The sequence below is a fragment of the Capricornis sumatraensis genome, chromosome 16 (genome assembly GCF_032405125.1).
Source record: "Capricornis sumatraensis isolate serow.1 chromosome 16, serow.2, whole genome shotgun sequence".
Lineage (NCBI taxonomy): Eukaryota > Metazoa > Chordata > Mammalia > Artiodactyla > Bovidae > Capricornis > Capricornis sumatraensis.
In genome coordinates, this window is record NC_091084.1 from 79689693 (window position 1) to 79712070 (window position 22378).

The window sequence follows — 22378 nt, forward strand, 5'->3', positions numbered from 1 at the left end:
TTAGAAACCCTCACAGTACGAAGTCCCCATGTCCAACATGGACTCCAAGTCCACTGAACATCACTGTTTTCAAGAAAATTAGCGTAATCCTCGAAGTGACAACAGAGAGGCACTCTGTCCTCCTGCTCCCTTCCCAGCCTTCAGTGTCAGTCTGTGTACCTTATGTTGGGAATTTTCCAGCTTTATGTCCTCTCTTACCCACTTCATCTTCTTCATCCCAATCTGTTTTGTACACATGGAACTGTTTGGTGGGAGAAACTGTTCTGTCTTCTTCAGTGGTAGCAAAACTCTTCTTTGTAAAACTGCAAGATCATGGGTAAAAGTGCTAAAGAGAAAAATCAAAAAATAAAACTTCTCAAATAAAATTTGAAAAAGTAATTTTATCTATCACACTTATAAAAACTCTAAAAATCAATGAAAAGAAAAGTCTCAATTAAAATGTAAAAAATTTAGAAATTTAAGATGGAGATATATGAATGAATATAGTATATAGAAAAGTGTTCAGTATTATTAATCATCAAGTAAGTGAAAATCAAACTCACAATATTATTTTTATCCCAGTTTCAATTTATGTCTTTTTTTTTTAAATTTTGACTTCAAATATTGGCAAGTATGTGCGGAAAATATGAATTCTCATACATGGTTTTAGGTAATGAAAATGCAACAGTTAGCTTAGAAATCTGCAGTTTGTTATAAAGTTAAATATATAGTTTTCTATATTCCAGTAATTTCCCTCATAGATCTATTGCTAGGGAAATTAATACGTCTATACACATGCATATTAAGTCACTTTAGTTGCACCCGACTCTTTGCAACACTTTGGACTCCCCTGTCCATGGAATTCACTAGGCAAGAATACTGGAGGGGTTGGCATGCCCTCTGCCAGAGGATCTTTCCAACCCAGGGATGGAAACTGCATCTCATCTCTTATGTCTCCTTCATTGGCAGGCAGGTTCTTTACCGCCTGGGAAGCCCCACATATGTGCACATATACAGTTATATAGGAGTGTTAACACTAGACTTATTACAACAAGCAAAAATTCAAATGCCCATCAATAAGAGGATGGTTAAAGACGGGATATATGCATGTAGTCAGTTATTATGTATCTGTATAAGTGCAGCACAGACAAATTTCAATATCACTATGCTGAGCGAAAGACTGCTCATTTGAGACTGTTTATTGTGTGATTCCACTTACATGAAATTCAGAAACAGGGAAAATAAGCTTATAGCAGCAGTAAGTGGAAGTTGGAGGATGTTGTTCATCACTATAATGGGAGTAGCCTAGGATGTAGGGATATTTTGGGGGCATTTAAAGTATCAGGGGCCATTTTTGGTGTTGATGATGTTCTATATCTTGATTTAGGTATTAGGAACAAATGGCACATTTATTAAAACATACCCATTTTTACATTTTAGATCCATTTTTAACTATATAGAATTCCCCTCGATTCTACATGAGGAAGTAAGAGAGGAAGAGAGCATGGGTAAATGTTATGAGAGCGAATATATTATCCTCTGTTATATTTTAGTGTCTATGAAGTTGTGCTGAACATTATGCAAGAATGATGAGAGAGCTCTGAAAACATTACCATTTAGACTGTTATTATTGTAACACATTTCACTGCAAGAATTATGTGTTTGTCATATTAAAGACCAATGTATGTATATCACTCAGAGATGAAGTTTTAATTTCAAATCTTTTAGTCACCAGTTACATGTTTTTGATCAAATGAAATAGTTTGTCTTAGCTCAGTGTCCTCTGGATGTGGGGTTAGTAATATCTATATCATATAGGTCAAATGCTATATTTTTAACCCAGGGCCTACTACTTATTGTACTGGGGGAAAAATAAATAAATAAAACTCTATGCAGTGATGATGATTCATTTACAGTTTTATCATGACTTTTCAAACTGTTCCAGTTTTGCTGAAATAGAACTCATACAGTAATGCTTTTATTGTTATTTAAATCATTGACTCTGTGAGTAAGTCCTTTATGACATGTAGGTCTCCATGTAACTCTGCAGATCATTTATGCTGCTTTCTTCCTTTCCTTAAATTATTCCTTACAATTTTTCCACTAGAGAATATGCAAAATATCCTGGAGAATTAGCAGGCACCGTAGGTAATTTCTTTTTTAAATCTCACAAATGATTTAAATTCCATACTACGTCCTCAGGGACATTACAAAGAAAGAGGAAAAGCATATATTCTCTCTACCCAAAGAAATATCAGGTGAACATAAGAGCAGAAATTCCAGTTCTTCATAAAGGTGAGTACATAAAAAATATTGATTTTGATAACAACTCTGGTGTTGGTAATTTCCCTTGATTCTTAGATTCTGACTAAGGACACTATCATGGTCACTAACTGCTTATTCTTTACACCATAAAAATTTCATTATTTCCTTTGCTAACTGATTTCCCTGGAACAAGATGGTAGTTTTAAAGGCATTAATCACATGACTTGACTACATGTAATATATCCTTTGATTTGTGAAAGTCAAAAGTGGTATTCAGATATTGCAAGTGAAGAAGTTACAGGTACCTGAAAATAATCATCACCAATTTAATCTAAGAGAATCCATTTATGTTAGGATTTCCAGATAAAATACAGGCTGTTCAGTGGCATTTAAATTTCAGATCCATAACAAATATTTTTTAGTATTTGTTTAATATAATATTTATTTTTTGTAAATATACCCAATGTAATATTTGAAAAATAATAATTCATGTGTTATTCATTAAACATTGTATATACCTAAAATAATTTTATTTATTTTAAAATTGACTCTAAAGTTAAGTGAAGTGAAAGTTGCTCAGTCATGTCTGACTCTTTGTGACCCCATGGACTGAATTCTCCAGGCCAAAATATTGAGGGTATAACGGAGTGAGTAGCTGTTCCCATTTCCAGGGAATCTTCCCAACCCAGGGATCGAACCCAGGTCTCCCACATTGCAGGGGAATTCTCTACCAGCTGAACCACCAGGGAAGCCCCCAAATAATTTTGATATATAGATGTGCATACTCTTCAGTATGAAAATAACTCCCATGCATAAACTTGGATAATTTTTACTTGTTTGTTTTTCTTGCTGGTTTCTTAGCACTTGCTTGTTTGTTTTTCAGAAAAGATTTAACAAACTTAGTGAGTAGACTGGTAAAAAAAGTATAATGATTTATTAAGAGCTATAAGAAAGCCATGAGCCCCACATAACTCCTAATTGCTATCACCAGGACTGAAGATTGAAAAATCAGTCTCCCCACTGCATACTTTCTGTATTCTGTCTACTCTAAATATTAGTCCTCAATGGAACGACATAAAATGTTGCACTGGGATTTTAAAAAATGACCAGAGATACCTTTTCCCAAAGAAGAAGAATCGGCAGGGTATCCCTATCTTTTTAAGATACTGAAGCAGTTATTTTGGATAAATAACCAGAAGTAATAAGTTGAATCACATGGAGAATTGCTAATCAACAAATATAGTTTCATTTACATAAGATTGAATAAGATATAGAGATCCGCTGTACAATATAGCAACTTTAATTAACAATACTGTACAATTAACCCAAAAATCATTTAATGTGGCAGATGCTATATATTCTTAAAGCAGAAAATTAAAATCAAAATTAAGAAAAGAATGGGCAAGGTAAAAGAATCTGGAATTTCAGAAAGAGATAATTACTGACACTGAACATGGAGGTACCCTCAGTAAGCATTTGAATAATCCTAGCACAGCTGAAGACTTCAGAGTTGCAGGACTGATACTAGAAATCTGAATTCCTGTGCTTAATCCAGTGTGTCTCTCTTTGCACAGTGAAAGCTGTGAGAGCAGGCCAGGCAACACCTGGTCCTTATCTGTGCATGAGGACGGAGCCTGAAAGCAGAGTGGGGCTCCGTAGAGAGGCAGCCATCTCCTCCTCCAGGGGATCTTCCAGGGATCGAACCTGGGCCTCCTGCATTGCGTGCAGATTCTTTACCACCTGGGCCACCATGGAAGCCCAGAGAAACAGCAGAAAATACTATCTAGGAAAGAGGAAAAGATTGCTCCTCAATCTTTACTACTGCCTTTCTTTCTCAACCCCACTCCTTGGATTGGACTAGATTCCTGGTTTGATAAATCAGAACTTCTGCAGCATAAGAGAAAATAACAGCTAAGAATAAAGGTTTTATATTCTAGGGTGTCTGCTCTTTGTTCAACTGGTACTTTTGAGTGTCAGTAGGGAAACAGAAAGATTGAGATGAAAATTTAGAGTTCAAAAAGCCTGGTCTGATGTGATATGAATAGAAAAAATGATATATCTCTGATTGTGGAATGCATTGAAAGCAAGGCTAAAGATTTTTTCAATTAAAAATATCTCAGATTGCATGCTATCCAAAAGTTTTAATGAATGCTATCTGCCTATCAGCTAATATGAATCATGACGTGGAGACCCGAAGGCTACAACAGTCCATGTCAGTGTTAATACAAGCTTGACCTCAGGAGGTAGGTGAGGGGATGCTTAGGATGGCAAATATTATGAAAATTGAAATTACAAAAAAAAAAAAAATACAATGTGGAACTCTGACAGAGAAAATTAGAGGATGGATACAATGTGCTTTACAGTGGTTGCTTTTTCACATTTATTTTTTTCCATTTAGGCAAACTATATAAGCTGGAATACACTAGATTTCAGCAGAAGTAGAGGACCTGATGTAGTTTGGAAGCATGATTTCAGGAAACCCCACCCCAAGAATAGCCCTTGTCATCTAATGACAGTCCATGAAAATAATTACTTGGAAGTTTGTAACCATATTTTCTTTTCTTCCCCAAATAGATTAATTTCCAAACTGTTACATGGCTCATGAAAATTTCACCCGAGTCAGTGAGTTTATTCTCACAGGAGTCTCAGAACGTCCAGACCTCCAGATCCCTCTCTTCTTTGTCTTCCTGGTCATCTATGGACTGACCGTGACAGGGAACCTAAGCATCATCACCCTCACCAGTGTGGACTCTCGGCTTCAGACCCCCATGTATTTCTTCCTCCAGCACTTGGCTATCATCAATCTTGGCAATTCAACTGTCATTGCCCCTAAAATGCTGATCAACTTCTTAGTAAAGAAACACACCACCTCCTTCTATGAATGTGCCATTCAGCTAGGCGGGTTCTTGGTTTTCATTGTAGCTGAAATTTTCATTTTAGCTGTGATGGCCTATGACCGCTATGTGGCCATTTGTAGCCCCCTGCTCTACATGGTGGTGGTGTCTCGACAGGCTTGCCTTCTGCTAGTTTCCCTCACATACCTCTATAGCTTTTCCACATCAATTGTGACTTCCTTTTCTGTATTTTCAATGGCTTATTGCTCTTTCAATGTAATCAACCATTTTTACTGCGATATTGTCCCTCTCTTAGCATTGTCCTGCTCCGATACTTCCTTTCCGGAAACAGTAGTCTTCATATCTGCATCTACAAACTTGATGTTTTCCATAACTGTAGTTGTAGCATCTTATTTCAACATCATTTTGTCCATTCTAAGGATACGTTCATCAGAAGGACGGAAAAGAGCCTTCTCCACATGCACGTCACATGTGACGGCAGTGGCAGTCTTCTACGGAACTCTGCTTTTCATGTATTTACAGCCTCGAAATAACCATTCATTAGAAACTGATAAAATGGCTTCAGTGTTTTATACGCTGGTGATTCCCATGCTGAACCCCATGATCTACAGCCTGAGGAACAAGGACGTGAAGGCTGCCTTGAAGAGATTTCTGACAAATTCGTGCTGTTGATGTCTTTTTGAACTCTAGAGGTCAATGAAGAGATCGTTAAGATAGGCTGCCGTTGTGTGGAGGAGATTCTTACAACATTAGAAGCCAAAGGAATGGGTTATTTTCCCATTTTGCAATTTCTGTTTTGAGAAAACGTCCTAGTTTGCACCATTGAAATAGAAATCTTGAATACAACCCAGGTTTTCTGATCTAAAGAATAAAAATGTTTGAGTTAATAGTCACAGAATTTGGGGGCTGAATTGAAGAAAAAAAAAAAAAAAGAGCCAGTGAAAGTCAGATCCTTATTCTTTGTATGAATTTTCCAGTTCACTTATCCTGACGCATGTGGCTGTGGGGGACATTTCCAGTACCCCAGACAAGGCAAAAATATGAACTGGTATTTATGAAATCACCCATGAGGCAGAGTCCGTAGCTTAGTTAATATTTAGTTAATATTAAAAAAGAAAAAGAACAAATAAAATCACCTCACTTAAGAAGATGACAATATTCAGATATCTTCAGAGCAGAGTGTCACCATGTCCAAAGTAGACTGCAGATTTCCTAACACACCAGTATATTCAATCCAACAAAATTAGAGTAATGTTAGAAGTGACAGGACTGCCCTGGTGGCTCAGATGGTAAAGAATCTGCCTGCAGTGTGACAGATCTGAGTATGATCCCTGGGTTGGGAAGATCCCTTGGAGGAGGGCAGGGCAATCCACTCCAGTATTCTTGGGGCTTTCCTGATATATCAGAGGGTAAAGTGTCTGCCTGCAATGTGGGAGACCCGGGTTCGATCTCTGGGTCGGGAAGATCCCCTGGAGATGGAAATGGCAACCCACTCCAGTCCTCTTGCCTGGAGAATCCCATGGACAGAAGAACCTGATAGGCTACAGTCCACAGGATCGCAAAGAGTTGGACACGACTGAGTGACTTCACTTTCTTTTCTTTCTTTCTTTTGAAGTGATAACAGAGAGAGATTCTCAGTTTCCGGCTTCCTTTCCTGTCTTCCGAATGTTGCTCTATGTGCCTTGGCTTGCAGTTTTATCAGTTTTATGGCCTCTCCTACCCACTTCATCTCCTGTGTCCCAAACTGCTTTGTTTGGAACTTTTTGGTGGGTGAGGGTTTTCTGCCCTTCCTACTGGCCGCACAACTCTGCACTGTATCACTGCAGCAATTTGAGACAGAACTAAACAGAAGCATCAAAAGCAAGAGAGTCTAGGAAAAAAACAAATCTGAAAAAGTAGATTTATCTAGCAAACTTTTAGTATTCAAAAAATCAATAGAAAGAAAAAACAATTAAAATGGGCAAATTTTAGAACTGTAAGAGGTGAGTATATGAATAACCAAGTACATAGAAAGCTGTCCACTTTCACTAGCCACCAAGTAAATGAAAATTCAATGCACAATGAGGTTATTTTATCCAAATTCCATTTATAAGTTATTTTTAAAATGTCTACATCAAATATTGCCAAGGAGATGGGGCAAATAGAATTCTCATACATGGCTTTTGGTAATGTAAAATGTTACCATAAGTTCATAAAGTTAGCAGGTTCTTATAAAGTAAAAAAAAAGCAGATGTTTATATTACAGTAATTACATCTTAGATCTATAACTAGTAAAATAATACATATATACACACATATGCTTTTATAAGGGTGTTTATACAAGATATTTTATAATAAACCGAAACTCAAATATCTATTGGTAAGAGAATGAGTAAGATGGGATAGATGTGGCAGAGGGCTATATGCATCCATATAAACTCAGCACAGCCGAATTTCAAAACAATTAAGCTGAGTGCAAGATACAGACTAAGAACATTTATTGTGTGGTTTCACTTATGTGAAATTCAGAAACAGGGAAAATGAGATTAGGGATAGAAACCAGAGCAGCGTTTCCTCTAGGTGAGAGTGAGCTCTTTAGGAAGTTAAGGTCTGAGAGAAATTGCCTTTATGATGGGAGTAGCCAAGAAGCGGGGGTTATAAAGTATCAGGGAAATGTCTGTGGTGTTGAAATGTTATCTTGATTCAGGTATTAGGAACAAATGGCATATTTTCCAAATTTACCCATTTGTCAATTTAACGCCATCTTTTACTGTGTGCAAATTTTCCTCAGTTCTAAAGTGAAAGGAATTCATAGAAGAAGAGACCATAGCTTAAATGTTATGCGAGGGAATGTATCTCCTCGTATTAGGTTTTATCTTCTGTGAGACTATGTGAACATCATGCAAAACCGGTAGATCGCAGCTCAGGAAACACTATGATTCAGACAACTACTATTGCAACACATTGCATTACAGTAATTGTCAGGTGTCTGTCATATGAAGAGAAAATGCATGTATATCACTCATTTAAAGACAAGGCTTTAATTTCAAATCTTCTAGTCATCAATTACACACCTTTGGTCAAATTACATAGTTTATCTGAGCTTAGTGTCCTCTGAATCTGGGAATAGTAATATCCACCTCATTTAGGTTAAATGGTATATTTTTAATGCAGCACCTATGACATATTTTTACTGGAATAATAAACTTAAATAAAAAATTATATGCAATGGTGGTGATTAATTTGCAATTTTATCATGACTATTGAAACTGTTCCAATTTTGCTGCAATAAAGCACTTTAATCTTTTTCATTGTTCTGATCATTGACTCTGTGTCAGTGATTGAGTACTTTCATGCCATGTGGGTCTCCATGGAACTGTAAAGATCATTATGCTGTTTTCTTCCTTTCTTTAAATTATTCCTACAACTGTTCACTAGAGTCTAGGCCAGATATCCCAGAGGATAGGTAGGCACACAGGCAATCATTTTTAAATCTCTCAGAAGATTTAAGAGAAATGATCTGAGTAACTCACATGCTATTAATACTTTCTCAGGAAACATCACAAACATCACAAAGCACAAATTCTCCCTACTCAAAGAAAAGTCAGAGAAATTTGAGAGGAGGAAATTCAATTCTTCATTAACGTGAGTAGACAGAAATTGTTGATTTTGATTATCACCTTGACATTGGTAATTTCCCTTGTTTCTTAGATTCTGACTATGAACACTTTTATGGACACTGACAGATATTCTTTAACCACAAAAACTCCATTATTATTATTTTCTGTTGTTGTTAACTTGTTTCCCTGGAATACTGTGGTAGTGTCAGGGCAGCACCTATGAATTGACTAGATGTCATACATCTATTTTATTTATGAAACCTGAAAGTCAGATGTGGATATTGTAAGTGCAGAGGGAGTTATATATATCTGAAAAAATCATGAGCAATCTAATCTATTAAAATCCAGTAAGATTAGAATTTCCAGATAAAATATAAGATGTTCAGTTGCATTTAAATTTCAGATCAATGGCAAATACTTTTTAGTACCTGCCTCATATAACATTTGAATTTTCTATAAATATATCCAATGAAATATTTGAAAAAGACTTTAAGATATGTATTACCCATGAAACATTTTATAAACTGAAAATGATCTTAATATAAGGATATGTATATTCTTCTATACGAGAATCAATTCCCACACATGAACTTGGAGAGTTTTTAGTTGTTTGTTTTCCCTAACGGTTGCTTACTTTTTTTTTTTTTTTTTTTCAGGAATGACTTTACTAACTGAGTAAACTAGTAAATGAGTAGAATACTTTTTTAAGAGTTAAGGAGGGGATTCATGTTTGGGAACGCATGTAAGAATTAAATATTTTAAAATTAACAAATAAATAAATAAAATTTAAAAAAAAAAGAAAAAAGAGAGTTAAGGAGAAAGCCATGAACCTCAAGTAGTTCCTAACACTTATCACCAGGTTTGAAGATTGAAATATCAGTTGTATCTTTGGATACTTTTTTCATCCTGTGTGCTCTAATGGTTAGCCCTAAATAGAAGCATATAAATGTTGCATCAGAATGGTCAAAAATGACCAAAGATATCCTTTGCAAAATAAGAAGAATGGGCGGAGTATTACTATCTCTTTAAGATTCTTATAGCAATTCTTTTTGATAAGTACCCAGAAGTTGTAAGTTGGACCATATGAGGAACTGCTAATCAACAGATATCAAATTTCAGTAATGGAAGATGAATAAGTTCTAGAGAGGAGCAGCATTGTGCCTATAATTAAGAATGCTAGTCTATTCAATCTTAAATCTTTTAATGGAACAGATCTTATGTTATATATTCTTAAGGAGAAAAGTAAAATTAAAAATGAATGGGTAGGGTAAAATAATCTGGAAATTTAGAAGAAAATAATAAAAGACACTGAAAACGAAGATACAGTCAATAAACGCTAGACTAATCCTTAACAGAACTGAAGACTTCAAAATGGTGAGATTGGTAGCAGATGTCTGAATTCCTTTGCCTAATTCAGTGTGTCTCACATTCTACAAGAAAACCCATGATGGCAGGCCAGGCAACACTTGGTTCTTCTCTGTGAAAGAGGAAAGGGCCTGAAAGCCGAATGGGACACAATAGAGAAACAGCAGACAGTGTCATCTAAGAAAAAGCAATGGAGCTGGCTCCACAAGCCCAGCATCACATTCCATCCTTAAACCCATTTTTGGATCAGACCAGTTTCTTGATTTAACAAGACAGAAACTCTGTAGTATCTTAATAAGGAAGTAAAATCTAGGAAGAAATGTTTATATTCTAGGTTGCTCTTAGTTTAACCGATATTTTTGAATATCAGCAGGGGCACAGAGGACAAGAGAAAAAATGTAGGGAGGAGTGTATGCTGAGTGAGGTGATGTAAGTAGAAAGGCTATACAGAGCTGAATGTCAAATGCATAGAATATGAGGCTGAAGCTTATTCTTCAATTATTCTAAAAATAATCTCAGATTACAAATTTGACTACTCAAAAAGTATTAAAGACTGGTATTTGTCTATCAGCCAAACTGAGAGAATCATGACATGGAAGTCAAAATGATACAGTCGTCAATGACAGCATTAATTAAAGCTTGACCTAAAGAAGTAGGAGTGCGTAGAATGGCAAAATATTATTGGCACTGGCAAATAATAAAATGTGGAACTTTGAAAAAGAAATTTAGAGGATGGATACAATATTTGTGATTTAAAGTGCTCCCTTTAAAATTTTTATGTTTTCCATTTAAAAAGTGTATGTAGCCAGCAACACACTAAATTTCAGCAGAAATACAGGAGCTGGTATAATTTAGAAGCATGATTCCAGGAAATCTCACCCTAGGCATTGCCTGTGCCATCTAATGGCAATCCTAGGAAATACAACTTTTAAAAACTGTAACCATTTCTCCTTTCTTGCTCAAACAGATGACTCTTCAAACTCTACCATGGCTCATGAAAATTTCACCCGAGTCACTGAATTTATTCTCACAGGAGTCTCAGAACGCCCAGATCTTCAGATCCCTCTCTTCTTTGTCTTCCTGGTCATCTATGGACTGACCATGACAGGGAACCTAAGCATCATCACCCTCACCAGTGTGGACTCTCACCTTCATACCCCCATGTATTTCTTCCTCCGGCACTTGGCCATCATCAATCTTGGCAATTCAACTGTGATTGCTCCTAAAATGCTGATCAACTTCTTAGTAAAGAAACACACCACCTCCTTCTATGAATGTGCCACCCAACTGGGCATGTTCTTGGTTTTCATTGTAGCTGAAATTTTCATTTTAGCTGTGATGGCCTATGACCGCTATGTGGCCATTTGTCACCCCCTGCTCTACATGGCGGTGGTGTCTCGGAGGACCTGCTTTCTGCTAGTTTCCCTCACATACCTCTACAGCCTTTCCACAGCTCTTGTGGCTTCATCTTCTGTATTCTCCATGTCTTACTGCTCTTCCAATGTAATCAATCATTTTTACTGTGATATTGTCCCTCTGATAGCATTGTCTTGCTCTGATACTTCCTTTCCGGAAACAGTAGTATTTGTATCTGCATCTACAAATTTGGTGTTTTCCATAATTACCGTTGTAGCATCTTATTTCAACATTGTTCTGTCCATTCTAAGGATACGTTCATCAGAAGGAAGAAAAAGAGCCTTCTCCACATGTGCCTCACATATGACAGCAGTGTCAGTCTTCTACGGAACTCTGCTTTTCATGTATTTGCAGCCTCAGACTAACCATTCTATGGGTGTTGATAAAATGGCTTCAGTGTTTTATACGCTGGTGATTCCCATGCTGAACCCCATGATCTACAGCCTGAGGAACAAGGACGTGAAGGCTGCCTTGAAGAGATTTCTGACAAATTCATGCGGTTCTTTTAAACTGATGTAATTTTTAACTCTAAGGTAAATGAGGAGATGGTTAAGAAAGGTGCATTGTGTGGAGGAGACTCTGAACAGCATTAGAAGCTAACGGAATGGGTGTTTTTCCCATTTTATTTATTTTGAGGCAAGGCTCTAGTCTGCATTATACAAATAGAAATCTTAAAAAGAACCTAGTTTTTTTTTTTTTTTCTGATCTAAAGAAAAAAAAGTCAGAATTTGAGACAATAGTCTCAGAAATTTTGGCAATGAATTGCAGAAAGGAAACAGTGTATGAAAATGAGATCCCCATTCTTTGTAAAAGCTGTCCAGTTCACTTATGCTGAGCCAAGTTCTTTTATCCTACTGACCCACGTAGGTTACTGGAAGATTTCACTTGCCCCAGACACCACCCCCCCCCCAAAAAAAAAAAACACACCAAAAAATGAACTAATATTTATGAAATCACCCATGAGGCAGAGTTTGTAGTTTGCCACAAACCTTGTTAATTACCTATTCTAATTTAAAAAGAACAAACAAATCAACCCTCTTAAGAAGAAGATAACAATATTCACATGTCTTCACAGCGCAATATAACCATGTTCAAGACAGATTCTAAGTTCCTGACAGAGTAATATAGTCAATAGAAGAAAATTAAAGTAATCCTTGAAGTGACAGCAGAGAGTGGCTCTCAGTTCTCCTGCTCCCTTCTCAGCCTTCAGATCTTCAGAGCATTAGTCTGCACCTTCGTTTGAGACTTTGTCGACTTCACGGCCTCTTCTACCCACTTCATCTCCTGCATTCCAATCTGTTTTGTACTTGTGGAATTTTTCTGGTGGGAGATAACTTTTTGCTCGTCCTAGTGATTGCCTGGAAAATCCCATGGACAGAGGAGCCTGGTAGGCTGCAGTCCATGGGATCGCTAAGTCGGACACGACTGAGCAACTTCACTTTCACTTTTCACTTTCATACATTGGAGAAGGAAATGGCAACCCACTTCAGTGTTCTTGCCAGGAGAATCCCAGGGACAGGGGAGCCTGGTGGGCTGCCTTCTATGGGGTCACACAGAGTCGGACATGACTGAAGCAACTCAGTAGCAGCAGCAGAAATCATGAATAAAAATTTAAAAGTGAGTTAAGCAGTTGCTATAGGATTTCTGGTGGAAGATAATGAGCCAAAGTAGAGAAATGGAAATAGAGAGAAGATGGTATGTTAACAGCTGAGAGCAGAAACAAGAAAGCATCAGCAACATAATTCCTTGTGTGGGCTCTATGAGAAAGAGATGAGGGAACGACACTGAGATTAGGAACAAAAAATTCTTTTGTGGGTTTTTTTTTTTTTTTTTGGGTGACTGGATCAGTTATGGTTTTTCAAACATTTGGGGTTATGATTTAAGATGGAGTGATGAAAGTGATATTATGAACTTATTACACTTTAAGTGTTTATGAGACATTTAAATATTACTTTGGGCAAGCTACTATGTAAGTCTGCAGCATGTTTGGTAAGTTAGACTTGTGGATATTTAGGAAATAAGCCCTAATGATCCTATGATATTTTTTCATCTATTTCAAGATTTTTTCATCTGCTTCCAGTTTTTTTTTTTTAATTGTAGCATAACTTCCCAATAGGTTTCTCAATCTACCTGTATCCTTTTCCACTGAGGACAACCCTGTCTTTTGAGATTCTAGTTTTTCTTTTGTCCTGTAACAATGCACGACAGGATGTTGATTCTGTGTCTCTCATGTCTCTTTTTTTTAATCAAGAAAAAAAAATTTATTGAAGTATAGTTGATTTGGGCTTCCCAGGTAGCACAGTGGTAAAGAATCTGCCTACAAATGTGGGAGACTTGAGTTTGACGTCTGGATTGAGGAGATCCCCTGGAGTAGGAAATGGCAACCTGCTCTAGTATTTTTGCTTATGAAATTCCATGGACCTTGTCTACTTTTTAAATTTTGATTTTATGGAATAAAATACATAATATGAGATCTGCTCCATTATATAATTTTATGAGTGAACAGTACAATATAGTTAAATGTATAGAGTAGAACTCTAGATTTTATTCACCTTCCTTAACGGGCTTTTTTTTATACCTGTTGATTAGCAACTCCCTGTATGGCCCAACATACGACTTCTGGGCATTTATTGAAAATGATTTCCACCCAAGACGGAAAGGTCATGGTGGAGAAGACTGACAGAATGTGGTCCACTGGAGAAGGGAATGGCAAATAACTTCACTATTCTTGCCGTGAGAACCCCATGAACAGTATGAAAAGGCAAAATGATAGGATACTGAAAGATGAACTCCTCAGATTGGTAGGTGCCCAATATGCTACTGCAGATCAGTGGAGAAATAACTCCAGAAAGAATGAAGGGATGGAGCCAAAGCAAAAACACTATCCAGTTGCAGATGGGACTGGTGATAGAAGCAAGGTTAGATGCTGTAAAGAGCAATATTGCATAGGAACCTGGAATGTAGATCCATGAATCAAGGCAATTGGAATTGGTCAAACAGGAGATGGCAAGAGTGAACATTGACATTCTAGGAATCAGCAAACTAAGATGGACTGAAATGGGTGAATTTAACTCAGATGACCAATATATCTACTACTGTGGGTAGGAATCCCTTAAAGAAATGGAGTAGCCATCATAGTCAACAAAAGTCTGAAATGCAGTACTTGGATGCAATCTCAAAAATGACGGAATGATCTCTGTTTGTTTCCAAGGCAAACCATTCAATATCACAGTGATCCAAGTCTATGCTCTGAACAGTAATGCTGAAGCTGAAGTTGAACAGTTCTGTGAAGACCTACAAGACCTTCTAGAACTAATACCTAAAAAAGATGTCCTTTTCATTATAGGGGACTGGAATGCAAAAGTAGGAAGTCAAGAAACACCTGGTGTAACAGGCAAATTTGGCCTTGGAGTACAGAATGAAGCAGGGCAAAGGCTAATAGAGTTTTGCCAAGAGAACGCACTGGTCATAACAAACACCCTCTTCCAACAACACAAGAGAATACTCTACACATGGACATCACCAGGTGGCCAACACTGAAATCAGATTGATTATATTCTTTGCAGCCAAAGATGGAGAAGCTCTATACAGTCAGCAAAAACAAGACCAGGAGCTGACTGTAGCTCAGATCATGAAAACTCCTTAATTCCAAATTCAAACTGAAATTGAAGAAAGTGGAGAAAACCACTAGACCATTCAGATACGGCCTAATGAAATCCCTTATGACTATACAGTGGAAGTGAGAAATAGCTTTAAGGGACTAGATCTGATAGACAGTGCCTGATGAACTATGGATGGAGGTTCGTGACATTGTACAGGAGACAGGAATCAAGACCATCCCCAAGAAAAAGAAATTAAAAAAAGCAAAATGGCTGTATGGGGAGACCTTACAAATAGCTCTGAAAAGAAGGGAAGTGAAAAGCAAAGGAGAAAAGGAGAGATATACCAATTTGAATGCAGAATTCCAAAGACTAGCAAGAAGAGATAGCAAAGCTTTTTTCAGAGATCAATGCAAAGAAATAGAGGAAAGCAACAGAATGGGAAAGACTAGAAATCTCTTCAAGAACACTAGAGATTCCAAGGGAACATTTCATGCAAAAATGGGCTCAATAAAGGACAGAAATGGTATGGACCTAACAGAAGCAGAAGATATTAAGAAGAGGTGGCAAGAAAACACGGAAGAACTGTACGAAACAGATCTTCACAACCCAGATAATCACGATGGTGTGATAATTCCCCTAGAACCAGACATCCTGGATGTGAAGTCAAGTGGGCCTTAGGAAACATCACTATGAACAAAGGTAGTGGAGGTGATGGAATTCCAGTTGAGCTATTTCAAATCCTAAAAGATGATGCTATGAAAGAGCTGCGATCAATATGCTAGCAAATTTGGAAAACTCAGCAGTGACCACAGGACTGGAAAAGGTCAGTTTTCATTCTAATCTCAAAGACAGGCAATGCCAAAGAATGCTCAAACTATCATACAATTGCACTCATCTCACATGCTAGTAAAGTGATGCTTAAAATTCTCCAAGCCAGGCTTTAGCAATACGTGAACTGTAAACATCCAGACGTTAAAGCTGGTTTTAGAAAAGGCAGAGGAACCAGAGATCAAATTGCCAACATCTGCTGGATGATCAACAAAGCAAGAGCGTTCCAGCAAAACATCTACTTCTGCTTCATTGACCAAGCCAAAACCTTTGACTGTGTGGATCACAATAAACTGCGGAAAATTCTGAAAGAGATGGGAATACCAGACCACCTAACCTGCCTCTTGAGAAATCTGTATGCAGGTCAGGAAGCAACAGTTAGAACTGGACATGGAACAAAGAAACACAAGATGGAATCAAGATTGCCGGGAGAAATATCAATAACCTCAGATATGCAGATGACACCACCTTTATGGCAGAAAGTGAAGAGGAGCTAAAAAGCCTGTTGATGAAAGTGAAAGAAGAGAGTGAAAAAGTTGGCTTAAAGCTTAACATCCGAAAAACTAAGATCATGTCATCCGGTCCCATTACTTCATGGCAAATGGATGAGGAACAGTGGAAACAGTTTCAGCCTTTATTTTGGGGGCACCAAAATCACCGCAGATGGTGATTGCAGCCATGAAATTAAAAGACACTTACTCCGTGGAAGGAAAGTTATAACCAAGCTAGACAGTATATTGAAAAGCAGAGACATTACTTTGTCAACAAAGGTCCATCTAGTCAAGGTTATGGGTTTTCCAGTAGTCATGTATGGATGTGAGAATTGGACTCTGAAGAAAGCTGAGTGCAGAAGAATTGATGCTTTCGAATTGTGGTGTTGGAGAAGACTCTTGAGAGTCCCTTGAACTGCAAGGAGTTCCAATCAGTCCATCCTAAAGGAGATCAGTCCTGGGTGTTCATTGGAAGGACTGATGTTGAAGCTAAAACTCCAATACTTTTGCCACCTGCTGCAAAGAGCTGACTCATTTGAAAAGACCCTGATGATGGGAGGGATTGAGGGCAGGAGGCGAAGGGGATGACAGAGGATGAGATGGTTGGATGGCATCACTGACTCAATGGACATAGGTTTGGGTGGACTTCGGGATCTGGTTATGGACAGGGAGGCCTGCGTGCTGCAGTTCATGGGGTTGCAAATAGTCAGACATGACTTAGTGACTAGACTGAACTGATACCCTGCCAAGTTGGTGTTTTTATTTTTTTGGAAAGGATATGTCTGTTTATAGATGCAGTTTCTATTCCTGTAGGGTCAGAAAGATACCTTGGATGAGGAAATAGCAATCCACTCCAGTATTCTGGCCTGGAAAATCCCATAGGGGGCTACAGTTCATGGGGTCCCAAAGACTCGGACACAAGTGAGCATGCATGTGTTCATTACAGCAGACAAGATACAAAATGCATGCAGAGGCATGACTGCGTTTTGAATCTTCAGAATTGCTGATGGCAGTTAGGAATTATTTGGGCTTAAAGTCTTTCTCCAAAACTCTTAAAAAAATCATCCTATATTTACCAGTCTACTTGCTCAATTTGTAAAGTGTTTTCTTTAAAAAAAAAATGGAAAACGAAAAAAATGGACCATGTAGTTAGCAAGTTAGCAACTGGTAGAGAAAACAAGAGTTGGACACTACTGAGCGACTGAACTGAACGGAACTAAACTGAGAGAAAACAAATGAATAAAAAATCTCCAAGTTTATGCATGGGAGTTGATCTTATATATAAGAATATGCATATCTTTAAATTAAATTATTTTCAATTTATAAAATATTTAATGGGTGACACAATATTTTTAAATATCCTTTTTAAAATATTGAATTGGTTACATTAACAAAAATGCCAAATGTTGCATGAGGCAGATACTAAAAAGTATTTGTTATTGATCTGAAATTTAAATGCAGCTGAATGTCTTGTATTTTATTTGCAAATTCTAACCTTACTGGATTCTAATAGTTAGATTGGTGATTATCTGTGCCCTCTTTCTGCAATTGTAATATCCAAATGCAGCTCTCAACTTTCACAAGTTGAAACAGATATAGAACATGTCGTCAATTCATGGGATTTTAACACCTTAAATACCATACTATTCCAGAGAAACCAGTTAAAAAAGGAAATAATGAAATTTCTGTGACGTAAAGAATGATCTGTCAGTGATCATAAAAGTGTCTTTAGTCAGAATCTACGAATCAAGGTGAATTACCAACATTAGGAGATCATGAAAATCAACAGCAATGTTTATCTACTCACATTTAAAGAATAATTGCAGTTTTCTGCTCTCAAGTTCCTCTGACTTTTCTCTGAGTAACGAGAATTTACGCTTTTCTTCTATCTTTCTGATGTTCCTTGAGGAAGTAGTATGGTATTTATTAAGACATTTTTGTTTAAATCGTCTGAGAGATTGAAAAATTGCCTGTAGTTTCTGCTAATTATCCAAGATATTCTGCATATCCCCTAGTGAAAAAGTGCAAGGGGCAATTTAAGGAAAGGGAGAAACAGCATAAATGATCTGTACAGCTCCATTGAGACTGACAGCCTGTGTTACGTGTTCATTCATTTACACAGACTCAACGATTATAGTAACAATGAAAATTCTACTGTATGGGCTTTAAATCAGCAAAACTGAAACAGTTCCAAACCTCATGATGTAATTGTAAATGAATCATCATCATTGTATAGAATTTTTTAAATTTATAATTCCAGTAAAAAAAATATGTAGTTGGCACTGGTGTGAATATATACCATTTAACCTATATGATATAACAATAAACAGAGGAAAACCAAGCTCAGATAAATTATGTAATTTGACCAAAGCCATGATGAAATTAAAGCCTCATCTTTAAGTGAGTGGTATACATACTCTGACCTTTAATATGACAAATCTATAACAATTATTGAAATGCAGTGTGTGTTTAAACTATAGTGCTTCCTGAGCTGAGACACCAACACACTTGGACAATGTTCAGTACAACCCCATGGAAGGTAAAATTTAATATAAGACCGTACATGCTCTCTCATAACATTTTACCTATACCCTCATCCTTATGTATTAGAATTGAGGAAAAATCATAAACAGCTAAAGATGGATCTAAATTGCATAGATGGGTAAGTTTTGGAAAATCTGTCATTTGTTCCTAATACCTAAATCAAGATATAGAATATTTTCAGCACCGCAGAAACTTCTCTAATGCTTTATAAACCCTCCACCCCTCACCTCTCCAGGAATAATGGAAATTTCCCTCATTTAACTCCACAAACACTCTCACAACTCTAGCAACTACTACTGTTTTCTATCCCTAAACTTATTATTCTGTTCTTAAATTTTATGTAAGTGAATAGTCATTTTGAAATTTATCCAAGTGTGATTTTATAACTATATGATACCCCACTGCATTTGAGTACCACAACTCTTCAAATATTGATGGATATTGTGTTTGTTCTATTAAAACGTCTAGCATAAAGAGTCCTATATAAGTGTATGTGCGCATATATATACATTACTTTCTCCTAGTTAGGGATCTTAGAATAACTAGGACATAGGTCACTGTATATTTAACTTTACAAGAAACTGCAAGATTACCAAACTTACTGTGTAGCATTTTACATTATCAAAAGCTGTGCATGAGAATTTCATTTTCACCATATTCTTACCAATATTTGATGTAAAAATTAATACACACACACACATATATAAATGAACATTGGGATAAAATAATTCTATTCCCTGGTGGCTCAGACACTAAAGAATCTGCCTGCAATGTGGGAGACCTGGGTTCAATCCAAGGAGCAAGCATATTTTAATTTTATAGCTGCAGTCACCATTTGCAGTGATTTTGGAGCCCCCAAAATAAAATCTGTCTCTGTTTCTATTCTTTCCCATCTATTTGCCATGAAATGATGGGACCGGATGCCATGACCTTAGTTTTCTGAATATTGAGTTTTAAGTCAACTCTTTCACTCTCCTCTTTCATTTTCATCAAGAGGCTCTTTAGCTCTTCTTCACTTTCTGCCATAAGGGTGGTTTCATCTGCATATCTGAGGTTATTGATATTTCTCCTGGCAAACTTGATTACAGCTTGTGCTTCTTCCAGCCCACGTTCCCCATGATGTACTCTGCATATAAGTTAAATAAGCAGGGTGACAATGTACAGCCTTGATGTACTGCTTTCCCTATTTGGAACCAGTCTCTGTTCAAATCTACATCTTACATCTAAATTGTGCCCATTGAAATTTAATCTTTACTTGATTTTTTGAATTTTTACATGTGCTAGATAAAACAATTTTTGCATATTTTCTCCCTGATGTTTTATATTTTGATATTTCTGTTTTGTTCTATGACCCAATATCTTACTGTATTACCAAAGAGATTTTTGCTATCACTGCTGCTGCTGCTGCTAAGACACTTCAGTCGTGTCCAACTCTGTGTGACCCCATAGACGGCAGCCCACCAGGCTCCCTCGTCCCTGGGATTCTCCAGGCAAGAACACTGGAGTGGGTTGCCATTTCCTTCTCAAATGTATGAAAGTGAAAAGTGAAAGTGAAGTTGCTCAGTCGTGTCCGACTTAGCGATCCCATGGACTGCAGCCTACCAGGCTCCTCTGTCCATGGGATTTTCCAGGCAATCACTAGGAAGAGCAAAAAGTTGTCTCCCACCAGAAAAATTCCACAAGTACAAAACAGATTGGAATGCAGGAGATGAAGTGGGTAGAAGAGGCTGTGAAGTCAACAAAGTCTCAAACGAAGGTGCAGACTAATGCTCTGAAGATCTGAAGGCTGAGAAGGGAGCAGGAGAACTGAGAGCCACTCTCTGCTGTCACTTCAAGGATTACTTTAATTTTCTTCTATTGACTATATTACTCTGTCAGGAACTTAGAATCTGTCTTGAACATGGTTATATTGCGCTGTGAAGACATGTGAATATTGTTATCTTCTTCTTAAGAGGGTTGATTTGTTTGTTCTTTTTAAATTAGAATAGGTAATTAACAAGGTTTGTGGCAAACTACAAACTCTGCCTCATGGGTGATTTCATAAATATTAGTTCATTTTTTGGTGTGTTTTTTTTTGGGGGATGGTGTCTGGGGCAAGTGAAATCTTCCAGTAACCTACGTGGGTCAGTAGGATAAATGAACTTGGCTCAGGATAAGTGAACTGGACAGCTTTTACAAAGAATGGGGATCTCAGAACACTGGAGTGGATTGCCATTTCCTTCTCCAATGCAGGAAAGTGAAAAGTGAAAGTGAAGTCGCTCAGTTGTGTCCGATTCTGTGTAACCCCATGTACTGCAGCCCACCAGGCTCCTCCGTCCATGGCATTCTCCAGGCAAGAACACTGGAGTGGGTTGCCATTGCCTTCTACCTCTTTTCAATTATGTAATTATTATCTTCATAACAGCAAGAGTTATCTTTCTAAGGTTTATTTTTTTTCTGCTTTTATTTATTTTATTTTATTTTATTTTATTTTATTTTATTTTTTTAATTTTAAAATCTTTAATTCTTACATGTGTTCCCAAACATGAAACCCCCTCCCACCTCCCTCCCCATAACATCTCTGTGGGTCATCCCCATGCACCAGCCCCAAGCATGCTGTATCCTGCATCAGACATAGACTGGTGATTCAATTCTTACATGATAGTATACATGATAGAATGCCATTCTCCAAAATCATCCCACCCTCTCCCTCTCCCTCTGAGTCCAAAAGTCCGTTATACACAGCTGTGTCTTGTTTCCTGTCTTGCATACAGGGTCATCATTGCCATCTTTCTAAATTCCATATATATGTGTTAGTATACTGTATTGGTGTTTTTCTTTCTGGCTTACTTCACTCTGTATAATCGGCTCCAGTTTCATCCATCTCATCAGAACTGATTCAAATGAATTCTTTTTAACGGCTGAGTAATACTCCATTGTGTATATGTACCACAGCTTCCTTATCCATTCATCTGCTGATGGACATCTAGGTTGTTTCCATGTCCTGGCTATTATAAACAGTGCTGCGATGAATATTGGGGTACATGTGTCTCTTTCAATTCTGGTTTCCTCGATGTGTATGCCCAGCAGTGGATTGCTGGGTCAAAATTAGGGCAGAAATAAATGCTAAAGAAACAAAAGAGACCATAGCAAAAATGAACAAGGCCAAAAGCTGGTTCTTTGAAAGGATAAATAAAATTGACAAACCATTAGCCAGACTGATCAAGAAGCAAAGAGAGAAAAATCAAATCAATAAAATTAGAAATGAAAATGGAGAGATCACAGCAGAAAACACAGAAATACAAAGGATCATAAGAGACTACTATCAGCAGTTGTATGCCAATAAAATGGACAACGTGGAGGAAATGGACATATTCTTAGAAAAGTACAATTTTCCAAAACTGAACCAGGAAGAAATAGAAAATCTTAACAGACCCATCACAAGCACAGAAATT

The 22378-nt window shown here is 37.2% G+C and overlaps 2 protein-coding genes across 2 annotated transcripts; both read left to right on the forward strand.

The window, feature by feature from the left end:
* Positions 1-4838: 4838 nt before the first annotated feature.
* Positions 4839-5771, forward strand: LOC138092964 (olfactory receptor 8J1-like). The gene has a single exon (XM_068989039.1). The coding sequence runs from the start codon at positions 4839-4841 to the stop codon at positions 5769-5771; it is 933 nt and encodes a 310-aa protein (XP_068845140.1).
* Positions 5772-11050: 5279 nt separating this feature from the next.
* LOC138092932 (olfactory receptor 8J3-like) lies at positions 11051-11998 on the forward strand. Its single transcript, XM_068989005.1, has one exon. The coding sequence runs from the start codon at positions 11051-11053 to the stop codon at positions 11996-11998; it is 948 nt and encodes a 315-aa protein (XP_068845106.1).
* The last annotated feature ends 10380 nt before the right edge of the window (positions 11999-22378 follow it).